Genomic DNA, 12,361 nt, shown 5'->3' on the forward strand with positions numbered 1-12,361 from the left:
ATGACTGTTACCTCTTTTGCAGTACAGATTACAGCCCTACAGATTTCGTTCTAAATCACAAACCCAGTGTGTGTGTGTGTGTGTGTGTGTGTGTGTGTGTGTGTGTGTGTGTAAAAGCCAAGAGTAAAGATAGTAGGATCAGTAATATAAAATAAACTATTACTACATAAAGATGAAGTAAAAACCAAGTATTTTTCTTTTTGTAAACATGGTCCTTATGGTCTTTCTTAATGTTCTGAACTATTGAAATTCCTTACTCTTGGGCTGTCTGGATGGCTCAGTCAGTTGAGCATCTGCAGCTCAGGTCATGATCTCACAGTCCGTGGGTTCGAGGCCTGCATCGGGCTCTGTACTGACAGCTTAGAGCCTTGAGCCTGCTTCATATTCTGTGTCTCCCTCTCTCTCTCTCTCTCTCTCTCTCTGCCCCCCCCCACTTGTGCACGCACGTGCTCTCTCTCTCAAAAATAAACAAACATTGAAAAAAATAAAAAAATAAAGGAATTCCTTACTCTTATTCGTTTCACCATGAAACTGATGTTGCGGATTCCAGAGAAGTCTGTGGTCTGGTAAATTGTATCAATTGCTTTAACATGACTGGATATCTATAGATTTAAAAAAAGAACAATATTTTAGAGGCAGTATTAAAATGTGAAAAAAGACTGTGAATTTCCATCTCCCAAATCAAGAATTATTCATGTTCGACCACACTCAAATTTTAAAATGTCTACATCATATACTGGATGAAAAGATGAAATAAGATTAGTCAACTAGGGCTGAGAGGGGAGATTCTGTGCCTTTTCCAGACTCGTCCCCAGCCAAAAACAAACATGCACTCTTGCTTGAATCATATAAAACTTTGTTCCCTCAATCAACCCTGCAATGTCAGACCTCCATGCCTTTTCACATGCTATTTTCTTATGCCTACAGTATCTTTATTTATCCTTCAGGCTTAGTTTGAATATCTTCTGTAAGAACTTTCCTAATAATAATCAGGACACTCAGTCATTCTCTGACTTTAGTCTTTCTATTGCTGCACTAGTACACATTCTCTAAGTTCTGTTGACCACTTTCTATACACTGGAACTGTTTTAGATGCTAGGAATCTAATGGTGAACAAATAGAAAAGGTCCATATAAATTTACAAAGATTTATTCTAGAGGAGGAGGGATGAGAGGAAGTAATGCAAACATAAATAAGATACATTCAGATTTGCTAAATTCTAGGGTCATCTGGGTGGCTCCGCTGGTTAAACGTCCAGCTTTAGCTCAGGTCATGATCTCACCAGTCATGGGTTCGAGCCCCACGTCAGGCTCTGTGCTGACAGCTCAGAGCCTGGAGCCTGTTTCGAATTCTGTGTTTCCCTCTCTCTCTGCCCCTCCCTGACTCATGCTCTGTCTCTCTCAAAAATAAATTAAAAAAAAAAAAATTAAAAAAAAAAGATTTACTAAATTCTAGGAGGAAATTAAACATGGTGACAGAACACAAAAGACTTCTCTGTTTATGTACCTGACTCCCAACTAAACTCTCTGGCTTCTAAACCACTTTCCCAACTTTATATATAAAAAGCATTCTTGCTACAATTTATGTAAAAGCATGTATATACACTTTAAAAACTATTTTCAAACAAATTATACAAATACGGCACAGTCAGGTGGAAGAAGGAACAATAATAATTTCAGAAGTAGCTCAGGTTGACATACTGTTAAAGAAAGTCCTAACAATGCTGACAGGGTCTATTATGAATTCATGCTATCTAACCTCAGCTTGGCCTAGTAATCCCTTATCAGATTCTGTTTCTTCTCCATTCCTGACAGTAGTAGTTCAAACATTCCTCCACAGATGATTATACTTCATACTTTACTGAGAGCTCGTCTTGATTCCCCTCCCTCCTAACCTTCAAATTTTTCTAACTTTATCCATTTCTATCTTCCTCAAAGGGTAATTCTTCCTTAAAGGGAAACTTTTCTTTATTCCTGATCCCAATCCTTACTGGCTGGACGTGCAAGAACATTGGCTCCTATCGATTTTTCTTTCTCTTGTATCTTACATTGCTTTTCTACTGGATCATTTTCCTCTTCCTACCAACTTGCTCCTGAGTATTCCCTGTCTTCCTTTCACCCCCAAATACTTCGTAGTATTTCTAAATCACCATATCTTTTCCTATTTTTCACATTTCTTAAAACCCTTGCTGCTTCACTGGGGCGCCTGGGTGGCTCAGTTGGTTAAGTGTCCGACTCTTGATTTCAGCTCAGGTCATGAGCTCACAGTTTCGTGGGCTCAGGCCCCACATTGGGCTCTGCTCACTGACCGTACAGAGCCTGCTTCAGATCCTCTGTCTCTCTCTCTCTGCCCATCCCCAACTTGTACTCACACGCTCTCTCTCTCAAAATAAATAAACTTTTAAAAAAATTAAAAAAAAAATTCTTGCTGCCTCGGCCAACCCATCCATTATGCTTGCAATGTTTTCACCCTCACGACTCTACCAAGAGCAGATTAAAACTCATCAATAACCTTCTAGTAACTAAAAATCAACTACCTTTTATAGTCTTTTTTGTCTTCAGTATTATTGAGGCATAATTGCAAATAAAATTGTAAGATGTTTAAAGTACACATCTTGATGATTTGATACATGTATACATTGTGAAAGGACTCCCCCTATCTAGTAAATTAACATATTGTAGTCATTCTTCATTCTCTTTGATATCTCTATAATATGACATTTTGTTTTGAAACTTATTTCTTCCTTGGCTAACCCCAGTTCATCTCCAACATGTTTAACTATTATGTTTTCCCCCATAGCTTCTCTTCCTCATCCTACTCACTATATACAGATATTATCCCTCAGTTTCCTCCCTTTTAATTTCATTCTCTCCCCTTATTTGAACTATATCTTTTGTACCCATAAATTCTATGCAGAAAGCTTAAGGTTAGGCTAACCTCTCCCAAACTCCAGGTCTACTTCAATATCCTAAGGAATGACCACTTGGCTTTTAAACACAACTAAAATTAAGCTAGTCAACAACACCAAAATGAGTCCATCATTTATACTATTGGCACCTGAATCCTCTTAGTCTCAAATCAAATTTGGAGTCAAAATGCATCCTCAAACTCTCACTGGGACTCTTCAACACGAAGGGTATCTTGCATGGTTACCTCCAAAAACGTTTTACTTTATAGTAAGTGTTGAAAAGACACAAATGCAAACAACGCAACTTTGAAAGCACCAAGTACAAAAAAAAAAGTACTAAGTACAATGGGAATACAGAATAGAAATGAAATACTTCTTGTTGGAAGGATTCCTCTATTCTTCCATTCTTTAGGACCACAATTGAAAATTCAACCCTCTTACTCTTAAATATAGAGAACAAACTGAGGGTTGCTGGCAGGGGAGTGGGGAAGAGAGGAATAAACGGGCAAGGGGCATTAAGGAAGACACTTGTTGGAATAAGCACTGGGTGTTTTATGTAGGGGATGAATCATTGGATTCTATTCCTGAAATCATTACTGCACTATATGCTAACTAACTTGGATGTAAATTTACAAAAAACAAATAAAAATTAAAAAAAAAAAAAAAGAAAAGAAAATTCAATCCTCTTTTCAAAGCTAAGCTCCAGTGTTATCATCTTCATGAAATCATTTTCTTACACCTCATCTTTTCATGACTCTAAAACATCCTAACCGGTCTTTCAGTCATCTGTGTACTTATCCTACATGTTCTATAATTATTAAAAATATGTACTTGTTTTTCAAAAAAGAGATATGCCATAACTTTAGTTTTAGAGGAAAATATAGGTATAATGAAACAGTGTGAGAACTCCTAAAATAGTAGCAAAATTATAAATACCTGGGCAATCACAGCTTCTCGTGTTCCATAATATTTAAAGAACAGATGATCAGTCTGAATATAAAGCTGACAAGTATTTCTTTCAGCTGAAGTTGTACGTTTTTTCCTCAAGTGTTCTGGACCATTAACGGCATGTTCTCCTTGAGGTGTCTATGTGTCAAAAAGAGAGTCATTTCTGATAATTAGTATGCTTCACTATTATACTTCATACAGCTAAGAATACACATTATGTACAATTTCATATTCTGCTTTATTATGTAACACCATAGGTATTCCCCCACACCATAAAAATTCTTATAAATCTCACTTTCAGTCTCATAACATGCCACTATATAGATGATTTATAATTTATTCAAGCAATTCTTCCACTTTTAAACATTTTCAAAACATATTTTTTAATATATAATCCTTTAAATATAAAGCAAGTCTTATAGTAGCTTATACTACTTTGATATTTTCTTCTCTCTCCCTCTAATACCCAATCTATTACCTAGCCCCCATCAAATTGATCTCCTAAATACCTAGGGAATCTGCCCATTATCTCTGGTGCCTTCACATTAGCCCCAGCTACCATCATTTATTACCTAGGGTACTGCAATATCTCTATCCATATCCACTACCGGCCTTCCCTTTATTCTCCAAACCACACTCTTTCCAAAATGCCAACTTGCAAAATTACCCACCTGCGTAATATATTTCAATGGCTTCCTAATGCTCTAAGGATAAAGCTCTAAATGCTTTACATGTGCCACCAAATCAACATTGCAGTCTCTGCTTACATGCCCGGTTTCTTCTCATTCTATATTATTTCAAAGAGAGACTCCACCACATAACCCAACCCTAGCTCTCTGTGCTACAGCTAAACAGACTTCTTTCCAATCCTCCAACATCGTCTGTCTCCTGCCAGTCTTTGCACATGCACATACAGCTGCCTTCTCCTAACCAAGCTTTTTCCTTCAGACCCATTGATTACACCACCTCACAGAATGCACCCATGTCCCTTCCATAGTGCAACCTTATGGTATACTGTGTGGTGATTGGTTTAATTTCTGTTTCCAGCCTACCCCTATTACTTCAACCACTAGAACAGGAGCTCCAGAAAGAACAATCCCTGTTTGCTTCTCACTATATTGCTATCACCTAACACAGACTTGGCAGGCAAACGGCAGATACTCAGTAAGTAAGAATTAACACTGCTATTGAATCCAAGCACTTAAGCATTTGCTGACATCTGAGGACTCCATTTTAACTGAGTTTTGATGACATAGTTATGGAGAATTCAAATTAAATTACATTTGGGGCACCTGGGTGGCTCAGTCGGTTAAGCACCCAACTTCAACTCAGGTCATGATCTTACCACTCATGGGTTCAAGCCCCACGTCGGGCTTTGTTCTGACAGCTCAGAGCCTGGAGCCTGCTTCGGATTCTTTTGTCTCCCTCTCTCTCTGCCCCTCCCCTGCTTGCACATGTGCGTGCACGCGCTCTCTCTCTCTCTCAAAAATAAACAAAAACATTAAATAAATTGTATTAAACAAATTAAATTAGATTTTAAGCCACAATTCCAAATTTACTCTCACATTTCATACTTTGCTTCTCCCTTGACAACTCCATGTTTCTCTGTTCTCTCAGTTACCACCTTCATTTTGCCTTTATCTATTTTCACTGAGTACAGCATTCGAGGGTGGCAGTTACTCAGCTTCACCACACCCTACTGTCTTCTGGTTTCAATGGTCTCCAATGAAAAATGAGCTGTCATTTTTACTGTTGCTTCTGTAAAGGTGACTGGACTTTTTTTACTGGTTGCCTTTAAGAGTATATATCTTTCATTTTTTTGACTCTTCTAATAACGTCCTAGGGTGTTATTTTCACTGTAAAGTATTTATCCTGCTCTAACTACAGGGCTTACCAAAATTGTTGATATCCTCTGTCATATTTGGAAAAGTCTCTGCCATATCTGTCCTTATTTCACTGTCATTTTTTCCCCTCCTGAGAAATCAATTATACATATGCTAGACCTTCTTGATGAGTCTCCTATCTCTTTTCTGTATTTTCTATCCTTTTGCTTCTGAGTGGTTCATTCTGTTTTCTTATGATATACCACCCAGACCTAAATCCATCAAATTCTTAATTTCTGTTGTTATGTTTTTTAATTCTAGAATTTCCATCAGACTCTTTTGTTCATTTTCAGTTTTCTGCTGCAATTTTAAATTCCATCTTTATGTACTTGAACATATTAAAGTCTGTATCTGTGTCTGATCATTTCATTACCTCGAAACCTTTAGGCTGTTTACATGTCTGATACCCCAGTACAATGTAAACTCTTTGAGGGTGTACACTTTATGCCATTTACTCTTGCATCACTGATGTTTGGTATACAACTTTTCTCCTCTTGTTCTTCCATCTTGTTGTCTCATTTCTTCATATGCTTATTGTTTTCAGCTGAGTGCCAGACAGCGTACATGAAAAACCACAGATAGAATTTTAGGCTTCAGGCGATGATATTTTTCTGAAGAGAAAATTTATTTTTGCTTCTGGCCTTCACCCTTAGGCTTGATGCACTAGTAATCCTGGATCACCTTACTTTAATCACAGATTAAGCAGCTGTGATGTAAAGCTGTAATCCCTTTGACAGGAAGAGGTAGAACATTTTTTTGACCCACCCTTACCTCCAGGGAGTAGCCCTTCAAGATCCAAACCTAAAGCACTACAGAGAAGGCCTCATGTACTATTTTTACCCTAAGGCTCAAGAATCTGGAGAGTTCTACTCAGCTTCTCAGTCTCTCAGCTACTTTATCAGGAACTGGAAGATAGAGCTGGAGAAAAGGTAGATCCAAATGCCATGCTCACTCAGTCATCCTCATATTTTCCTAAGATCTAGCCCCATAATTCTTCACAGCCTTGTTCTCTCCCCAATGCCTCCAAGCCAATACACAAACACACACATGCAGACACACATATAAACATGTACATATGTACTTTAAAAATACTTATTTAAAAAAAATTTTATCTTGAGACCAGATTGGTTTTTATTAGCAGTTCTGAACAGGAAAAGGATTACTCTGTATCTTGAAAACAATTTTGTGGTAATTTTATGTATTCTGAATATTGTCTCAAAGCTTGTAATTGTCTTCATTTTGAGGTGTCTTTTACCCTTAATTTTCATATGGTGAAATATATCAAATTTTTTATAGTAAAAGATTTTACATCATATTCTAAGAGTTTCTCTATCCCAAAAATCCAAAATATTTTTAAATATCGTTTCAAACAATTTGCTCATTTTTTAATTGGAATTTGATGCATTATTTTAAGTGAGTTATAATACTTCTTTGTATATTCTGGAGAAGCCTTCTGCCAGATAGATGTACTGTTGACATTTTTTCACAGTCTGTGGCTTTTTATATTTTCTTAACTGTGTGTCTTTTGAGAAGATTTTAATTTTGACAAAGTCAAATTGATAAATTTTGGAGACTGGGTATTTTTTTTTTTAATATTTATCTTGAGACACAGAGAGAGAGCACATGAGCAGGGGGAGAGGTAAAGAGAGAGGAAGAGCCCAAGCAGGCTCGATGCATCAAAGTCAAGAGTCAGACGCTCAACCAACTGAGCCACCAAGGTGCCCCTAGAATGGGTATTTTTGCGTCCTAAAAAACTGTTGCCTATGGCAAAGTCACAAAAACTTCTATGTTTTTTTCTAGAAGTTTATGTTCTAGCCTTAAGTATATAGACTCATTATCTATTTTCAGTTAAATTTTGTATAAGGTGTTAAGTGTATAGGTTGAGGTTCAATTTTTTTTTTCCATACGGATATCCAATTAATTATACCAGTACCATTTGTCAGACTGCTCTTTTCACCTTTAAATTACCGTGGGACTTTTGAGGAAATCAACTGACCTTATGGACTCTCTATTCTGTTCCAATGATTTATACGTCTAACCTTAGGTCAAGAGGACACTATCTTGATTACTATAGCTTTATAGTAAGTCTTAATATCAGGCAGTGTAAATCCTCTAGTATGTGCTTTTTTGAAAGTTCTTTTGGCTATTCTAGATCCTTTACATTTCAGCCTAACTTTCAGAATCAGTTTATCAATTACTAGATAAATCCCCACTAAGATTTTGATAGGTGTTGCATTGACTCCACAGAAGAGCCTGGGGAGAATTGATATATTGAGTCTTCCAAACAATAAACACAATATATTCCTCTATTTATTAAGATATTTTATTCTTCTTGGCAATGTCTTTCAGTTTTCATATATATGCCTTGTGCGTATCTTATTAAATTTATTCTAAGTATTTTATATTCTTTTTTTTTTTTTTTTTTTAATTTTTTTTTTAACGTTTATTATTTTTGGGACAGAGAGAGACAGAGCATGAACGGGGGAGGGGCAGAGAGAGAGGGAGACACAGAATCGGAAACAGGCTCCAGGCTCTGAGCCTTCAGCCCAGAGCCTGACGCGGGGCTCGAACTCACGGAGCGCGAGATCGTGACCTGGCTGAAGTCGGACGCTTAACCGACTGCGCCACCCAGGCGCCCCACTAAGTATTTTATATTCTTAATGATACTTTTAGAGGTTTTTTAAAAATTTATTTTGAGAGAGACAGAAAGACAGTGAGAGAGCATGGGGGAGGGGCAGAGAGAGAGAGAAAGAGGGAATCCCCAGCAGGCTCCACACTGTCAACTTAGAGCCCAATGCAGGACTTGAACTCATGAACCACAAGATTATGACCTGAGCCAAAATCAAGAGTCAGATGTGTAACCATGTGAACCACCCAGGCACCCCTAGAGGGTTTTTTTGAATTTCATTTTCTAAATGTTCATTGGTAGTATACAGAATACAACTGATTTTTGCATACTGACTTTTTATCTATCCTGTATCTTGGAAAATTCACTTACTAATTTTGTAACTTTTCCTAGATTCATTAAGACTTTCTAAGCATACTCTCAATTCACCTACAAATAAGTGCAGTTTATTTTCTTTATAATCTACATGCCTTTCATTTCTTTTTCTTGCCTAATTATGCTATGACCATGATGTGTTATCTTCTTTTAAATATTACTGAGTTTGACTTGTTAATATTTTAAGAAATTTTGCATACATATTTATAAGGGATGTTGGTTTGTAGTTTAGTTTTCTTACAATGTCTTTGTATAGTGTGGGTATCAGGATAATGCTGGCCTGACAGAATGTGCTAAGTTTTCCTTTCTCCTTTATTTTCTTAAGGGCTTTGGGTAAGATTGATATTATTTTTTAAATGTTTAGACTTCAAGAGTGAAACTACGGGGCGCCTGGGTGGCTCAGTCGGTTAAACGTCCAACTTTGGCCCAGGTCATGATCTCATGGCTCGTTAGTTCGAGCCCCACATCGGGCTCTGTGCTCACAGCTGAGCCTGGAGCCTGATTTGGATTCTGTGCCTCCCTCTCTCTCTGCCTATTTCTCTCTTTCTCTCCTTCAAAATAAACATTAAATAAACTTTTTTAAAAAAGAGTAAAACTATATCTGGGCTTGAACATTCCTTAACGGAAAATTATTAAGTATCAATCTAATCTCATGGTATACACACCTACTATTCTATTTTTGCTTGTTTTTCTTAATTTGTACGTGTAAAGGAATTTGCCTATTAAGTTGGCTGTTGAATTTATTGGCTCAATGTACTGAAAACTTAAACTACTAATGTGTATGGTAATATCCCCTCTTTCATTCCTGACACTATTAATTTGTGTTTTCTCTTTATTTCTTGATCAGACTGGCTAAAAGTTTATTAATTATATTAACCTTTTCTTTTTTTTTTTTTTTTAATTTTTTTCAACGTTTTTTATTTATTTTTGGGACAGAGAGAGACAGAGCATGAACGGGGGAGGGGCAGAGAGAGAGGGAGACACAGAATCGGAAACAGGCTCCAGGCTCTGAGCCATCAGCCCAGAGCCTGACGCGGGGCTCGAACTCACGGACCGCGAGATCATGACCTGGCTGAAGTCGGACGCTTAACCGACTGCGCCACCCAGGCGCCCCTATATTAACCTTTTCTATTGATTTTTCTCGTTTTTATATCATTGATATATCTCTTACCTATTGTTTTATTCTTCATACTTTGAGTTCAATTTGTACTTCCTAATCTAGCTTTTTTTTTTTTTTTAAAGAGAGTGGTGCAAGTGGGGGAGAGGGGCCAAGGGAGGGAAAGGGTGAAAGGGAGGGGGGGGGGGGGGGGGAGAGAACGCGGGAGGGAGAGAGGGGGAAGGGAGAGACGGAGAGACAGGGAGACAGAGGGGGAGAGAGGGAGAGAATATGAATCTTAAGCAGGCTCCATGCTCAGAAGCCCAACAAGAGGCTCGATCCCATGACCATGAGATCATGCATGACTTGAGCCAAATCAAGAGTCGGACACTCAACCAACTAAGCCACCCAAGCTACCCCTCTTCTCTAGCTTTTTAAGGTGGATGCTTGTATGAGTGATTTCTAGATCTTTCTTCTTTTCCAATATGATCATTTAAGACTTTACATTCTTTGTTGCTAGCAGATGTTTAATGTGCATTCTTTACTTCTTTGTATAGACCTAAATTTCCATCTGGTACCTTTTTCTACCCAAAGAACATCCTTTAACATTTCTTGCATTTAAATTTTCTTTCAGTGGTTATACAACTTAAGCTGAATCTAACAAATTTTATTGTCTTATATTTTTGTTATCATTCACTTCAAAATGTTTTCCAATTGCATTATTTTCCAATTGTCTTATTTACATATGACTTAATTTCTAAAAATTTTAGGATTTTCCAAATTTTTTATTACTGATTTCTAATTTAATTTCCTTGAGACTTAAGAACTTATTCTATGTAACTTCAATCCTTCTAAACTTATTGGGACTTATTTTGCAGCCTGGCATATGTTAGCAAATGTTCATGTACACTTGTAAAGAATATGTATCTGCTACTGTTGAGTGGAAAGTTCTTTAAATGTCAATTAGGTTGGGTTGGTTCAGAGTGGTGTTCAAGTGCCCTATATCCTAAATGATTTTCTGTCTACTTGCTCTAGCAACTTATCAGTCAACTTACTTGTTTACTCAGAAATGAGTGTACCTTCGACTATAATTTGTAGATTTTTCCATTTTTCCTTTCAGTTTTGTCAGTTTTTCCTTAATATATTTCATAGCTCTATTAATAACTGCACTATTAACTAACTTTTAGGGATTATTTCTCTTGAAGTAAAATGTCCCCCCCCTTGTCTACAGTAATATTCTGTAAACTAATATACATTCTTTGATATTAATATGGTTACTCTAACATTCTTATGATGAGTGCTTGTATGATACATGTTTTGTTATCCTTTTACACTGTGTCTTTTACATTAAAAAAAAATTTTTAACATTTATTCATCTTTGAGAGACAGAGGCAGAGTGTGAGCAGGGGAGGGATAGAGAGAGAGGGAAACACAGAACGCAAAGCAGGCTCTAGGCTCTGAGCTGTCAGCACAGACCCCAATGTGGGACTTGAACCCACAAACCGTGAGATCATGACCTGAGCCGAAGTTAGACACTTAACTGACCGAGCCACCAGGCACACCTCTGTGTCTTTACATTTAAACTGCGTTTCTTTTAGACAGATTGTTCTTACTTCTTTAATCACTCTTACATTCAGCTTTTTAAATCAATATGTGTAGTCCATTGACATTTAATGTAATCATTAATATAGTTAGATTTAAAATTACCATCTTGGTATTTATTTTCTATTTGTCCCATATGTTCTTTGTTCTTTTTTTTTTTCCTACCTTCTTTTGGATTAACTGAATATTTTAAATTACAGTTAACCCCTGAACAACCCAGGGATTAGGGATGCTGACCACTCACACAGTTGAAAATCCACATATAACTTTTGACTCCCCCCAAACTTAAATACCATAGCCTGTTGCTGACTGAAGCCTTACCGATTACTAGTAAGTTAAAATGTATTTTGCGTATTATATGTATTATGCACTAAATTCTTATAATAAAACTAAAATCAGAAGAAAGAGAAAATACATTTACAATGCTGTAGTTTATGTAGTGTACAGTATTTACAGAAAAAAAAATCCACATATAAGTGGACTTGTGCAGTTCAAACCCATGTTGTTCAAGGGTCAACTGTACATATGATTTCCTTTATTGCCCTGTTAAATGTATCTCCACTATTTTTTTCAGTGCTAATTCCAGGACAGGGGACATTTCTGCAAACATCTTCCTAAAAGGAATGATAGTAAATACTTAAGACTTTTGGGCCACATTGTCTCTGTTACAACTACCCAACTCTACCAGTATAGTGCAAAGGCAGCCACAAACATGCATCTATGTGGGGCGCCTGGGTGGCGCAGTCGGTTAAGCGTCCGACTTCAGCCAGGTCACGATCTCGCGCTCCGTGAGTTCGAGCCCCGCGTCGGGCTCTGGGCTGATGGCTCAGAGCCTGGAGCCTGTTTCCGATTCTGTGTCTCCCTCTCTCTCTGCCCCTCCCCCGTTCATGCTCTGTCTCTCTCTGTCCCAAAAATAAATAAAC

The 12,361-nt window shown here is 37.3% G+C and overlaps 1 protein-coding gene across 3 annotated transcripts in view; it reads right to left on the bottom strand.

The window, feature by feature from the left end:
- The window catches only part of ADAM10 (ADAM metallopeptidase domain 10), a 136,622-nt gene that overhangs the window by 42,381 nt on the left and 81,880 nt on the right, over window positions 1-12,361 (bottom strand). For all 3 annotated transcript variants that reach the window (XM_040492819.1, XM_040492820.1, XM_040492821.1), the window contains exons 6-7: window positions 3,845-3,994; window positions 510-602 (exon numbers count right to left, since the gene is read on the bottom strand). In XM_040492819.1, the coding sequence (XP_040348753.1) occupies window positions 510-602; window positions 3,845-3,994 (243 nt within the window). The remainder of the gene's footprint in view (window positions 1-509; window positions 603-3,844; window positions 3,995-12,361) is intronic.

Source organism: Herpailurus yagouaroundi, unplaced genomic scaffold (genome assembly GCF_014898765.1).
Source record: "Herpailurus yagouaroundi ecotype Mexico unplaced genomic scaffold, PumYag 184, whole genome shotgun sequence".
NCBI classification, from domain to species: Eukaryota; Metazoa; Chordata; class Mammalia; order Carnivora; family Felidae; genus Herpailurus; species Herpailurus yagouaroundi.